Source organism: Lissotriton helveticus, chromosome 5_1 (genome assembly GCF_964261635.1).
Source record: "Lissotriton helveticus chromosome 5_1, aLisHel1.1, whole genome shotgun sequence".
Lineage (NCBI taxonomy): Eukaryota > Metazoa > Chordata > Amphibia > Caudata > Salamandridae > Lissotriton > Lissotriton helveticus.
Window position 1 is genome coordinate 1078692391 of NC_136065.1, and position 15546 is coordinate 1078707936.

The window sequence follows — 15546 nt, forward strand, 5'->3', positions numbered from 1 at the left end:
CCGAGGTATGAAATGAAATGCTGTATTAAAAAAATGTCAACTATTCAAGGCTGTCTCAATTTACAAATTCAATTGGAGAAGGAATAGAAGACTGTGGTGAAAAACGTGACATGTGGTGATTGGTGACATCAGCAAAACACTACATGACCGTTAAGCGTGAAACATAAAAAGGGAAAGAATTTCTGGATGTCCTTATAATTGTGGCACATAAGCTACAAGATTCATGTATGATTTGAACAGTAATCATGAGCGTGCAGACATATGTGATGCGTCGAGGTTTCGACCCTGCAAGTTGCGCAATTTTGTGAAGTGCGTCAAGATGGGTCTTATTCAGGACAGGAGAGGGGATAGGCAGCCGAATTATAGATGCGTAAGTATATCTACAGCAGTGAAGGACTTCTCATTCAAGTTATCGCTTTAGGTTTAAAATTCTCAGTTCTCCACTGGGCGGTAGGAGCCTTAAAGGTATCCAAATGTGGACTTCCACCCGTCGGTTGGTGTCTCTTTAGGAGGCCAGTCAAGTTATGTACGAGATCTGGCAGGGAAAGACGTCAGTCCGGCACTCGCTTAGTTGGAAAGACCCATTTTGACACACTTCACGAAATTGCGCAACTTGCAGGGTCGAAACGTCGATGCATATAGTGTCTTGTATATAGTGTATTGCTGATGTCACCAATCACCACATGTCACATTTTTCACCACAGTCACCTATTCCTTCTGCAATTGAATTTGTAAATTGTGACAGCCTTGAATAGTTGATATTTTTGAATACAGCATTTAATTCCATACCTCGTTGTGTGTTATGTCATTTTCTGTCTTTAAATTGTTGGTGTTCGCTACAAGTAAGCTTGTGCTGCTTGGCTAGTTGGGGTGCGCTTGAGGAAGGCTGTACAGAAATTACTTTTATTTTTTTCTAGCACACAACAAAACTTAAATGTCTGTAAATGAACTGTACGGACTATCAAATCAATACAGTGAGTGATGACATTTCCACACATTATCGTTTGTGCACTGTTTACTTTTATCAGTAAAATGTATATGAGTGCAGTCGACGGCCAGGCCATTCCAAGTCCTCCCTCTTTCTCTGAATGCATCCCGGTCACTAAAGACCAAATTAGCAATATGATTACGCTTATAAATTCCAGCTCCCCCAAGACCCATGTCCTACATTGGTTCTTAAACTGGCCCCTGAAATTATAAGTACCAGTATTTCATCTATCTTTAACATTATGTCTAATACCGGAATTTTCCCCGTCATCTGGAAAAAGGCCTCTTTCCTACCTCTCCTTAAGAAATCCAATCTTTATCCACCAGATCCAAATAGTTACCGGCCAATATCCTCCCTCCCCTTTCCAGCTAACATGGTAGAAAAGATGATGAATACTAAGCCAACACAATATCTCCAGGACAATCACCTTCTCGGTGAATCTCAATTCGGTTTCAGATCAGGACACAGCACAGAAATGGCCATGATCAAAGCCACGGAGGAAATCAGAACAGTTCTTGATAGCGGGCGACGGCGGTGCTTATCCTCCATGATCTGTTGGCGGCATTTGACACCGTCGACCACATGGTGTTGATTAGCCACCTAAGCTCTCTAGGTATTAAAGGGAAATCCCTAACACTGATCACATCCTTACTTTCTGGAAGACAGCAAACTGTGGATTTGGGCTGTTATGAGTCCTCTCCCTTCACACTTCCTAGTGTAGTACATCAGGGCTACTCTATCATTCCCACACTGTTTAATAATATTATTTTACGCAGACGATACTCCGATTGTTCTGTAAGCCTTTACAAATGGCAACAATCTGGCACCCTAACTCCATGATTGCATGCTAGCAGTTAGGTCATGGTTGAGCTCACATTGCCTTAAATTGAACTCTGGTAAGATGAGGGTAATTCTTTCCAGAAAAATTTCTCCAAATTGGTCCCCAGTTTGGTTGCTAGTCGAGATGGACCCTCTGCCCACACCTATGATCAAAGCAAAAAACCTTTGAGTGATCATTGGTGAAAAACGTAACTTTGGGTTGCAGGTTAACGCCATCACTTCCTCCAGTTTCTATTTACTTAAATCTCTAAAGAAAATCTTGCCTTTCATCCCGGCACCAACTAAAAAGACAATAATTACTACCTTAATCTTATCAAAGTTAGATTACTGTAATGGCCTCTACCTGAACATGCAGGAAAAACATCTCAATAAACTTCCTACGGTGCAGAATGTGGCAGTCAGACTGATCCTAGGCATTCCCAAGTTCCACTCTGTGGCCAAGGATATCAAAAATCTTCATTGGCTTTCCGTAAGAAGTTGAATCAGATTTAAGGCCTTAGAAGGCGCTTCACAATGTAGGTCCTCAGTTCCTTAGTCAGTCATTAAACTGGTACTCTCCCAACAGACTCCTATGCTCGTCAAGGGCCAATCTTCTGTTGGTTGCCCGAATCCAAAAGACCAACTGGGGGGGCAGAAGCTTCATTTCAGGATGCATTAAACTATGGAACAGCTTACTTTCCATCTCATAAGAGGGCTTTACCCACTCTAATTGCCTTTAGGAAAAACCGTAAAACTTGGTTATTTATAAACTAGGGCTGGATCTAATGTTCAGGATAGCTTAGTGCCAAGACACCTTTAGGTATTCGTGCACTTAATAAATTGGCATAAGATAACATATCAAATGTAATGGTCATTTCAATTGAAGATGCGTTTGTCTGTAATGGCAGTATGCTACCATGTCATGCATACTCCATATTACCCCACTCCACTCTGCTCTACACGACTCCACACCACTACTCTCTACTCTGCACCACTCCACACTACGCCACTCCATTTCACTCGGTCACTGCACTCTTATCTGCACCACTGCACGCCTCTCTGCTCTAAACCACTCCACTTTACTCTACTCCATGACAATGCACTCTACCCACACTACTCTACTATGCACCAGTACACTATTTGCCACTGTGTTCTACACCACTCCACATCACTCTATGCCACCCTACTCTGCAACACTCTATGCCAATGCACTCTACATAACCTTACTGAAAATCAACGCACTCTACGCCAATCTACTCTACACCACTATACTCTATGTTGCTGCAATCTGCGTCACTCTCTTCTACTTGGTGTCACTGCACTCTACACCACTCTATTCTACTATGCACCACTGTACTCCAAACCACTGCTTTCTACGCCACTGCTCTCTATGCCACTCTACTCTGCGCCTATGCACTCTACGCCACTCTACTCTGCACTCTACGCCAATGCATTCCCCACTACTCTACTATATACCACTGCACTATACTACAGTGTACTCTGTAACACTGCACTCACTTCCACTCTGCTTTATGTCATTCTGCGCCACTGCGCTCAATGCCACTGCACTGTAAGCCTCTCTAATGTACTCTGCACTCTACTACACTCTACTCTATACCACTGCACGCTACGCCACTTCACTCTACTCTGAACCAATCTACTTTGCCACTGCAATCTGCATCACCCTACTCCTCTCGGCACCAGGCCACTGCACTCCACACCAATACTCTCTACACAGTTTTACTCAAAACCAATACACTCTATGACACTGCACTCTATGCCAATCTACTTTGCATCACTGCACTGTACGCAGCTATATTCTACAACACTGCACTCTAAGCCTCTCTACACCACTGCACTCTGTCACTATGCTCTGCACTACTCTACGCCACTGCACTCCACACCAATGCACTCTACGTCCCTCTACTCTACACCACTGCACTCTACTCTTTGCCACTTTATTCTATGCCACTGCACTTTACTCGGCACCACTCTACTGCACTTTACACCAGTGCACTCAATGGCACTCTAATCTACTGTGCACCACTGCACTCAGACACTGCACTCTACACCACTCTAGTCTAAGACCCTCCACTATGCACCACTGCACTCTACGCCACTACACTCCATGCCACTGCACTCTACGACACTCGACTCCTTTCTGCGCCAATCCACTCCATTCTGCACCACTCCATTCTACATCACTGCAATCAATGTTGTGCCTCTCATCTACACCACTCTATTTTATGCATCTACGCTCCACCTTCCACCACTATTCTCTACCCTGCACCACTCCACTCCGAAACAATCTACTGAATGCCGCTGCACTCTATACTACTGCATTTTATGCCACTCTTTATCACTGCAGTCTATGCTATGCCACTGTACTCTAAACCACTGCACTCTTCACCATTGCACTCTACATAACTTTACTCAAAACCAATGCACCCTAAGCCACTGCACCTACACCAACTACTTTGCAAAACTGCACTTTATGCCACTACACTCTACAACATTCGACTCTATGCCACTGCATGCTATGTGTCTCTACACCACTGTACTCTACGCCACTCCATTCTACTCTGCACTACTGTACTTTACGTCACTGCTCCTTGCACCACTGTATTCTGCTCCACTCTGCAACCCTAAACTTTACAACTTTGCACTCTGATATGCTAACCTGCAGGACTCCACTTTGCCACTGATCTCTACTCTGCACCACTCAATTCTACTGCACTCTACACCACTGCACTCTACCCTGGACCACTCCACTCTATGCAACTTCACTCTATGGCACTGTACTCTACTCTACTCTACTCTACTTTACTCCGGGACACTCCACTCTATGCCATTGCACTCTACGCCACTGCAATCTACTCCGCACCGCTCTACGCTATGCAACTGCACTCTACACTACTCTACATCACTGCACTCTATACCAAAGCACTCCACACCACTTTACTCAAAACAAAATACACTCTATGCCACTGCAATCTACGCCAATCTACTCTGTACCTCTGTACTTTATGCCACTTCACTGTAGGCCAATCTACTCCACTCCACTCCGCGACACTCCACTTCACAGTACTCTGCTCTATGATGCTCTAATCCATTTAACTGTGCTCCACCGACACTCTACTCCACGCCACTCCACTGCACTCTACTCCACTCTATGCCATTTTACAACACTATTCCACTCTACGACTCCCTATGCAACTCCCTCCATGCCACTTTACTCCACTCTATTCTATGATACACTACTCCTCTCTACTCCACTCTATGCAACTCCACTTTGACAATTTACTCCGCTGTAAGTCACTCTACCCTAAAACACTCTACTACACTCTATGCAACACCTTCTATGCCAGTCCACACCACTATGTCAATCCACTCTGACACATCACTCAACTCAACACTCTATAACACTGTATTCCCTCCATAACACTCTAAAACACTGTACACTACTCCAAGACACTCCACTCCTCTCCATGCCACTCAACTCCACTGAACTCCACTCCATGCCACTCCACGCCATTCCATAATAACCCATCATACTCCACTTTATGATACTCTATGCCACTCTTCTTTACCCTACTAACTTTTAGCCATGCTGAATAGGAGCCACTCTGATGTATAGCATTGCTAAAACATATTGGCAAAGCCAATAGCTCTGACATAGGCAAGACCTATTGGCTTTGTCAATGCTTGCTACATTTATCTTTTTGTTTCTATAATCTTTTTTTTGCCTCGGTCTCTTATTGCGAGCGTTTCTGATGGTTTATGTGCCGTATTAGAAGACTCGAGCATAAACGAGTGCCACTAATGTTTTAAAAAAGCAAACACAAGGAGATGATGGACGGAGCGCTGAAACTTTTTAGACACTCACCTCCAGTTACAGATCTGGGTTGAATCCATCATCATTCTTTAGCTCACTTCGCCACCTCAGTTCAGATGCTGCTTTATGCAAATCAGTCTTAACCCTGTGCCTCATGGGAACAGTCCAGCCCGAACTGCCAAGCCAGGTCTTCTCTGAACCGGAAACAAGCATCCTGGGACCGGTTTCTGGGTAACACCCCTCATCAGCCAGGTTAGCTTGAGTCCAGTGGCAAAGTGAGCAAGGGACCCACGTCTGGCATACCCTGCCAACTTAGGGCAAACAAAGCAAACACAAGGAGATGATGGACGGAGTGCTGAAAATTTTCAGACACTCACCCCCACTCCCCCCCAGTCACAGATCTGGGTTGAATCCATGCTTTTTGTAAATGCTCTTGCTTTTCTTTTCCTTCTCTGGATGAAAGAGCTGTCGTATCCCCCCCCCCTCTTTTGATTAATTTAAATGTTACGTTGATATATGTTATTCATATTGATTTATGTACACCGTTGCTTGCCCTTTTGATGACAATAAAAAATATTTTTTTTAAAAAGGGAATATTTTGACTCATTAAAATATTCCATCCATAACAAATATCCTCAAACCGTCATAGTATTTGGACAATGCGAGTGGTGTAGACTTATTTTTGAGCCAAGAATTTACCAGTTGTTCTCAAAGTTGTTACCCTGAGGTCACCTAAGGAAGCGAAAACTGCACATTGCAGACCAATTACAAAGTTGCTTTTCTAAGGTAAAATGATAGGGAAAGAATTTAGGAATAAATTCGAAAGACATGCGAACCCCTGCCGCAGCTAATCTGGCTTCAGACAATGTTGCTTCACTGAAATCACACTCTGTGCTTGAAATTCAAATATAAAATTGCAAGTCCTCATTATTCCAGGTTGCATGTTTGCAACTGAGAAGTGCTGGTACTCTCCCGTTAAATGCATTGCATGCCTGCTGAAAATTGCTGGTTCTCTTCCTTTAAAATTGTGTAGGTGCTCAGTACCTGGGAGTAGTTGCCCATTTAAAGCACTGATTGTAGTCTTACAAAGGGACGACAAGATGTCAAAAACCCTCGATATTTGTGTTTCTCAGCTTCTCAATGGCCTTGGACTCAGTCGATCAGGAGACATTGCATTATTTTGCCGTTCATGTGAGGCGTGATAGCCGTGCTATGGAATAGGCTTCTTTATTCCATTAGAAAGGCTTTGATAAATACAAATTGAGTCATCCATCTCTCACTTTCTTCTGCTTTTCTGTGTCACATGGACATTTTCACATGCAATGGCTGGCAATCTTAGTAGCTGATGGTGTCACTGCGTGGTGGCATACATACATTGGTCTCCTTCACAACTAGAATCAAGGAATGATGAAAAAATAATCCCAAATATTTTTTTTTAAATTTGCTCTTATAAGCGACTCATGTATATTCTTTATTATAAGAGACAAGAAGGGTATATTCTTTAGCCACACATGGAGAATCACTGGTCTTCACGCTGCGCACTCACATCTCCATTCTTAAGCACATCTCCAACCTTGCAATTGTGTTTTTGAACCAATTGCACCTCATAAAAAGTAATTGTGGTTCCCTCCTGGGCAGATTCGCTATTAGCAGTGTTAGTAAGGTCTTCTGGTATCCCACTTTTGAGAAAAAAAACTCTTCTATATGGTCTCATAACACAGCACTTGCCCCATCGAAAGGCAGTTCTGCATGCTGCTGCACTTCTCCAACTCCCTCCCTGCTTAGAGTGCTCTTCAAGGACTGATCACTTTGCTCCCTTGCTATATTTATCCCAGTCTGTTTTTAATGCTAAATTATTGCAATCTTTCATCGTGCTTGTAATGTGTAGAGTGTTCAGTTGGCTCCATAGGTTAGGAGGTGTTGTATAAGCAAGATAATTAATAATCAAATTGCATTGGTGCATTTCAATCAACTATCTATGACGGAGTATACAATACCTACCAAGTAGCAAATTGCGTCTTTCACAAACTGGCATGTTGTTTATTCTTACTGTATGTGTTTTGTGAGAGGTAATTTGTTTGCTGTGCTGTGTTACTTGATGTGTTCCTTAATTAATGCTTTTCTTTAATCATTATGTGCTTTATGGGCTTGCTAACTGAAGTCTGGCTTGTTTAGAATCTGCAGGGTTTTTTAATTAAGGAAAGGAAGCGTTAGCCCAGTGGTCGGAGGAATGTGCCTTAGTAATTTAGGAACCGCTATGGTTCATGGGTAAAAAATCTTTACAAGTATTGACAAAGCCAATGTGAGTCTTTGGATATTGGCCTTGGCAAGGCTTGTCTTGACATTGCTAAAAAAGGAAAACAACCAAAATAAAAATGGCTGCTTGTGTGTCACGATGCATGCGCACACATTGTGCAATAATGGCGCCCATCTTGGAATGCTCTTTTAGATGAGAAAAAACATTCCAAAACAACCTCCAGTGTGTAACCATGCATTCCTGCCTTACCTACTTAATGATTTTATTCATATGTACCCATCAGGGAGGGGGTGAGTGGATTATTTCATTTCTCATCATCTGACTCCTCTGTCTTGGCTTCCTTTCAGTGGCCAATGGTCAACTGCAGCAACTCTCACAAGCATCTGAAACCAGTTCTTCCATCTCGTCTTATTCTTCGGAGACTACCTACAGCTCTATTAACGGATTTCATCACGCATACCTTTCTGGTCGCGGAGAGTCACAAATGGTGGATGTGTGTATTTCCACGGAAGACACTTTTGAAGACCTCTTCTTGCAGAGCGCTGAAACAGCCAACCAAACAGACGTGCAGGTATCCCCGACTGGTCTGTCGGAATCCGAAGGCACCCAAAAGGCAGGCAAAGGAGTCCCTGACACCCAGAGGACAGTGTGGCCAACAGTGTTGTTAAGAGATACTGCTATCAGGTCAGAGAGCTTCAGTGAAGCCCAAAGAACAAAAAAACAAAAACATTTTTCAAACGAGGACTTTTCAAATTTAGATTCTCCAAAAACTGCACTGCTGCTGGCTTTGAGTAAACCAAGGAAACCCATCAGGAGATCACAGAGTTATCTCAGTCTTCGGGGTAAGGTCACTTCTTGGAATGCATAATATTAAATGGTTTTACCTCATTGCCATGTGTGTGGGATTGTAGCAGATGCTCTAAATGGTAATCTAGGTCCCTCCTGTGAAGTTCTCACTCTTGCTTTTCCTGCTTGCTTGTCGACTCCAACCCTCCACATTACTATACTCTGTAGCTACCCCATACACACATTTCAGTCAAAATAATCTATGTCCGCAGTTCAGGTTGTGAAATGTGTGCACTGTGAGATATTACATTTTTGCTTGGAAGTGAAACAGTAGCAAAGTGGCCACATGCGTCTGGCTGTCCTTGACACTGCAAAATATGTAATAGCTACAACTGGCGCAATGTTTCTGCGCTGACAAATCTCAGGCATTAAAATAGTTGTGTTCTGGCCTAATATCCCATTCTACAGGTGTGTAGTTTGTTTTTATAATAGTACAATGCTTTTCATAACAAAAAATTGCCTCTTTCGGAATGTCATTAAACAACTTTACTAAGCACTAGGCATTTTAGTTTACAAAGGAAAATTCAGCGAGCGTCCTTGTCTTAATATTTGTTGAGCAGAACTCTGTGAAATCTGCTGAGCTGACCATCCTTGTGTAAAAGTCTTGATACTTGGTAACAACTTCCTGCTTTCATCTCACTTTAGAAGTGCTCCTTGTTTCATTTAAGTACCCACATTCAATTCAATTCAGAATCTTTATTCTGTTACAAAAGTAGCCATTAAACAAATATTTATAAACATTTTTACACGTATGTATCATCCACATTATAGGCAAATAATCAATAAAAAGTCTCCATGTCATTCCCTCAATAAAAAAACGTAAAAATTGGCCATTGTAAGCCGAGCCCGCCAAGCAATTTTCAAAAACAGCCCGATGTGGAAGATACATTCCTCATTGTTCAACTGGAGCAAAGTATTGTAAGCTTCTCTAAAATCAGTGATACATTGCCTCTTGATTAATGGTAATAAAATACTTTTAGTGTAGGATAAATAAAAATCACAGAATAATAAAAAGTGTTGCGATGATTGGCACGATCTCCCATTACACTGACAGGGACGGGAGTCTAAATTTGTTTGAAATCCTAGTTCGAAGCTTAACAGATATCTAACTGTGCCTTGCCCGAGTCAGAACAGCAAACTATGCTCCTATTGCCCCATCGGACTTACCAAGTACTTTTGAATTGGGGTCTGCCCGACAGAGTTTATGTTCAGATAGGCTATCACTCTGGACTTGATGGACTCCTTCTTTGATCTCTCTGCATGTGTTAATTTAAACCACTCGTCCTGCAGCTGGTTTTTACTGATAGTATGTGGGCCGCCTGGATTCTCAAGCAGCTGTTGACATCCTACTTTGCCCAGGCGGGATTCTACATATGCCAGCCAGGGGATGTCTCTACCTAAATCGCAAGAGAGGCAGTCTTTAATAATGTCTCTAGTGAGGCCTCCCTCTGTGTTTCCCCAAGTTGCAAGCCATATCAGCAATGGGTGGGCACTCATATAATCCTCAGCGAATGAGATATTCAGTTTGCTATGACTTACAAAATTCAAACATGAAATCGGAGCTCCCAAAATGTTGTCTGCAAAATCTATGTTATTCAAGTTGTTTTTGGTGACAATTATCATTACCCCAAACTTCGGCCCCATATGTGGCAATTGGGAGACATTGGGTTTTATAAATCTTCAGTAAGGGAACTAGGACTCCCCCACTCCCCCTTCCAGGGACAAGGTAATTTAAATAGTGATATGATGGCTCTGTAAAATGTATCCCCACTATATGCTATGTTTCCTTTCCATGAGCCTTTATCGACGAAGAGCATTCCCAGGTAAGGAAAAGTGTTTTTATTGGTTGCCCACTTTTAAGGCTGCGAAGTTGTACTTCTTTGGGCTGCAAGACATAATAAGAGATTTGGTAAATTTGTGCGCAGAGCTCATGGTGCCATAAAATTTACAAGTCCACGTACTAAATGACGGAGTACCTTTGGGGTACAAGCCATCAACACAGCATTGTCAGCATATAATAATGCTGGCAAGGAAGAGCCTTTAATTCTTGGGGACATTTGAAGTAGTGGTGAGTAAAAAGGGGTGAAGCTCATTTATATACCAAATAAATAAAAGTGGGGCTAAAACACATCCTTATCTCACACCTCTAAGGATGTCTACATCTTCAGATACCCTCCCTGAGTATTATTTAATGCAAATATACCAGAAAGTGCACTAGTGCTTCATCCATTCCCAAAGATATCAGAATAAACCACAGCTTTGAGCGGTTTACAAAGCCGAATGCAGTAGTCAAATCCATAAAAGCTAGATATATTGGGGAGTTTTTGGCTATGGTGTATTTTCCTATTAGCAGATTGAGTTTGAGGCACTGCTCCAATGTGCCAACCTTAGATCTAAAGCCATACTGACTGGGATAAAGTATTGACTTCTCTTTTGCCCAGTGTTGTATACGGTTGTATAAGGCCCTACCTAAGATTTTTAAGGTGGTATCAATTAATGATATGGGCCTGTAACAACTGGGCTGAGAGTGATTCCCCCCTTTTAAAACAAGCATTTGCAATGCAATAGGTCTCGCATTAGGAAAGTGTGAGATATTGGTATTGTAAATGACAATTCTTTTTTAATATGTGTTGGCTTTGAAAATATATAAATTAATAGCATTGTTATTCACAAAGCCAATAGCTTACACTTTCCTAATGCGAGTCCTATTGGCTATGGCAATGCTTGTTGGTAGCAAGCAAGGACAGTGCTGTTGTGGTGCTGAGTGATGATGTGGTTGGGCTGAGTGATGTGGTGGTGTATTAGAGTGATGTGGTGGTGTATTACAGGGATGTGGTGGTGTCCCAGAGTGATGTGGTGGTGTCACAGAGTGATGTGGTGGTGTATTAGAGTGATGTGGTGGTGTCCCCGAGTGATGTGATGGTGTCCCCGAGTTATGTGGCGGTGTCCCCGAGTGATGTGGTGGTGTCCCCGAGTGATGTGGTGGTGTCCCCGAGTGATGTGGTGGTGTCCCCGAGTGATGTTGTGGTGGTGTCCCAGAGTGATGTGGTGGTGTCCCCGAGTGATGTGGTGGTGTCCCAGAGTGATGTGGTGGTGTCCCAGAGTGATGTGGTGGTGTCCCAGAGTGATGTGGTGGTGTCCCAGAGTGACGTGGTGGTGTCCCCGAGTGACGTGGTGGTGTCCCCGTGTGATGTGGTGGTGTCCCAGAGAGATGTGGTGGTGTCCCCGTGTGATGTGGTGGTGTCCCCCGAGTGATGTGGTGGTGTCCCAGAGTGATGTGGTGGTGTCCCCTAGTGATGTGGTGGTGTCCCCGAGTGATGTGGTGGTGTACCCGAGTGATGTGGTGGTGTACCCGAGTGATGTGGTGGTGTACCCGAGTGATGTGGTGATGTCCCTGAGTGATGTGGTGGTGCCCCTGAGTGAAGTGGTGGTGCCCCTGAGTGGTGCCCCTGAGTGATGCGGTGGTGTCCCTGAGTGATGTGATGGTGTCCCTGAGTGATGTGGTGGTGTTCCTTAGTGATGTGGTGTGTGAGGGTGAGGGTGTGTGGGGGTGAGGGTGTGTGGGGGTGAGGGGGTGTGGGGGTGTGAGGGGTTAGGATGAGAGGGTTGTGAGGGTGAGTGAGGGTGAGAGGGTTGTGAGTGTGAGCTTGTGAGGGTGAGTGAGGGTGTGTGAGAGTGAGTGAGGGTGGGTGAGGGTGTGAGAGTGAGTGAGGGTGTGAGAGGGTGTGAGGGAGGGTGAGGGTGATGGGGGTGAGGGTGAGTGAGAGTGTGTGAGGGTGAGGGGGTGTGAGGGTGAGGAGGTGTGAGCGAGGGTGAGTGAGGAAGGGTGAGTGATGGTGAGTGAGGGTGTGTGAGTGTGGGTGAGGGTGTGAGGGTGAGGAGGTGTGAGGGTGAGGGTCCGAAGTAAATAGTGGCAGGGCAGACATCATAAGAAAGAGAGAAGAGACTGCGTGGTGACTGCGTTGGTCAGTTTCAGAATCAGGAGGGGCAGAGTCAGCACAGTCTGCGAGGGATCAACGTGTCTAGAGGCAACGCATAGCGGATGTAGCATTGCAGCTAGCAAGTCGAGTGTTTTCAAGCTGAGTGTCCCTAGAGAGATGGCAACACAGCAACATCATTTGAGGAGCAAGGCTACTGTAAACAAGCACGGTAGTCTTTCACTTTCGTCCTGAAACAAGCTCTCGGCATTCCTGTGGTGGGGAGGGGGGCGCCTTTGAAGTCTGATGCCGAGGCACAGACAAATGGTGGTGCGCGATGTGCACGCGGGGGGGCAGGGGAGTGGCAACCTTTGAAGTCTGATGCCGAGGCACAGACAAATTGTTAAAGTCACTCGCATAGTACATGTGACTGAAAAACCAAAACGGGAGGATTTCCTATGGTCAAATGAAGGTGTCAGCAGCCTAACTAACGTGCTCTTCAGAACCTCCTGAAAGCCGTTAAACTAAAGTCAATACTGAAAGTGAATGGAAAGGTATTCAAAAGTTTTCTACCTTTAAAACTAGAGTCAACGAGAACCCAACAACCTATAAACATGGACAACACTTTATACCGAATTGAATTCTCTAAACGACGTTTTTTAAAACCTATGCCAGTAAAAAGTACATACCTTTGATTACTCAAAACAGCACAGTCGGTCTGATAACACAGATCATATATGGACAAAATGGAACATCAACGCAGCTTTTAAAAAAGCGACAGACAGGGTCAAGGTTCGGCGGTTTCCATGGTATGCAAAGTAAACATTCGGCACGCAGGTGCCATTTGATATCTGGTACAGCTCCCCAAACTGCAAACGTGTGACATCATGCATATTTTTCAGCATAACGAACGTGTGTAAACTACTACGTCAGAATGAGTCGAGCTGGGGGCGGCCATGTCACCACGTGACGTCATCAATTCGCGACAATCCGCTCCCCCACTTGGGAGGGCTACTCTGGCAGGCATAGGCATAACCCATAATCATTTTTGTTTACCACAAGACGTGCTGCCAGGTCGGGTACTATAAATAAATGGCCAACGGTAATGGGCCTGTGTCAGAGCGACTTATACAAGTAGGAAGTGGCAATGGTGAAAGTTTCAACCCCGACCATCATTGTACTCATGGAAGCTGTGGGGTAGGGAACAGGGATAATTTTTACTTGTCCTCTGACACAAGGCAAGTGACATTCCTACATCTCAAACTATGGCAGTAAGCACGACGACTGCCGCGACCCCATCCCGGCACAAATTAAAGGATGGGGTCGGGACAGCCAATGCACATGAATCAGAGGGGAGGAGATGTATGTAGCTAACTGGCAATAACATTAGCAGCGCCAACCCCTTGCCCCTCTTAAATCCATGCAATCACCCAGGCCTCCTCTCATACCCACACCAGACAGTCTGACTGGAGCCTGCAAACATTCTTCAAAGCACAACAATGGCCAGAAATAGGACGCGGAAAGAGAGCGAAGAGGCAAAAGAGAAGGAAAATAGGAGACGAGAGTGATGAGAAGACCGCTTTGAATAGGGTCTATGTATGCAAAGTCAGGTGGGGCAGAAAAGAGGAGGAAAAGAAACAAAGGGGTGGAACAGGAAGTGGAACAAGAAAGCAAAGACCAAATAATACAGAAACGAGATGAGGCTAGTGGAAAGGGAGCCAGTGGAAAGGTGGGGGCGACAGATGTTAAGGCAGAGCATGGCTGGAAACAGGGACACAAATGGCATGGGATGCGCATAAGGGAGCACAGAGACAGAAGCGGGGAGTGGGAAGAATGGGGGTCAAAACGAAGTAAGAAGCGAAGAGATTAGATGAGGCAAGAGTAGGTAGAGTAAGAAAGCTACACATTAAGGTAAATAAATTTGGGCTATACATGCAGGTCACGGAAAAAGTAAAGGAAAATAAGGTGATGAGAAGAGTGAATTGGTGAGAGACAAGGCAGTAAGAGACCAAGTGGTATTGTACGGATGAGAATCACTCATGTGAGCAGCACCGAAGAGAGCATAGAGTGGGGAAGCCAACCAGACGGTAGTCGTAATGATAATATATATAAAACGGGAAAAACAGCGATCCAGTCTGAGTACAGAGATGGCAGGGGGACGAGGATCCACCTAGCAAGATCAAACGAAGAGAGGAAGTGGGAGGGGGAAGAGGAGGTGCCGTGCAGAGAGAGGAAGAGGAGGTGCAAGAAGAGGCAACGATAGGCAAGGTAGTCACCGAAGTCGAGAACATGGACTAAGTAGGCAAGAGATATGTAGGAAGAGGAAAGTAGTAGCAGAAGGCATGGTAACATTCAGGCGACGGAGGATGCAGGGAGAGAGTAGTAGTGGATTGAAGGTGGGGACAGGGTGGTAGAGAGCAAGAAACGGGAATGAAGCACAGACGAGAACACAGGAGAGGGCAGAAAGAAGGCAGGTAAGTTAAGGCTCGGAAGGGGGTGTCAGTGGATGAGCCAGGTGGAGGTAGCAAGATGGGAGAGAGGGGGAGACAAGACAAGTAGAGTGAAGGAGAGAGGCAGGGAGTCACTCGGAGAGGGAATATGAAGCAGAGATGAATTAGAGAAAGAACGACGCAAAGGATAAGGCAAAGTGTCCGGTTACTGCAAACGCTTGTGATACAGGCGGTGCTCAGAAAGACACTGATCTGCTCCTACCTGAACAAGCTCTCGGCATTGCTGTGGCGGGGGAGTGGCAGCCTTTGAAGTCTGATACCGAGGCACAGACAAATGGTGGTGCGCGATGTGCACGCGGGGGTCGGAGGAGCGGCAGCCTTTGAAGTCTGATGCTGGTGGTGCGCGATGTGCACACGGGGGGCGGGGGAGCGGC

General features: G+C 44.8%; 1 protein-coding gene across 1 annotated transcript in view; it reads left to right on the forward strand.

Moving 5' to 3' along the window:
- PDZD7 (PDZ domain containing 7) overlaps positions 1 to 15546 on the forward strand; it is a 790250-nt gene that overhangs the window by 316679 nt on the left and 458025 nt on the right. Inside the window, exon 8 of the mRNA XM_078643641.1 lies at positions 8247 to 8741. Within this exon, the coding sequence (XP_078499767.1) occupies positions 8247 to 8741 (495 nt within the window). The remainder of the gene's footprint in view (positions 1 to 8246; positions 8742 to 15546) is intronic.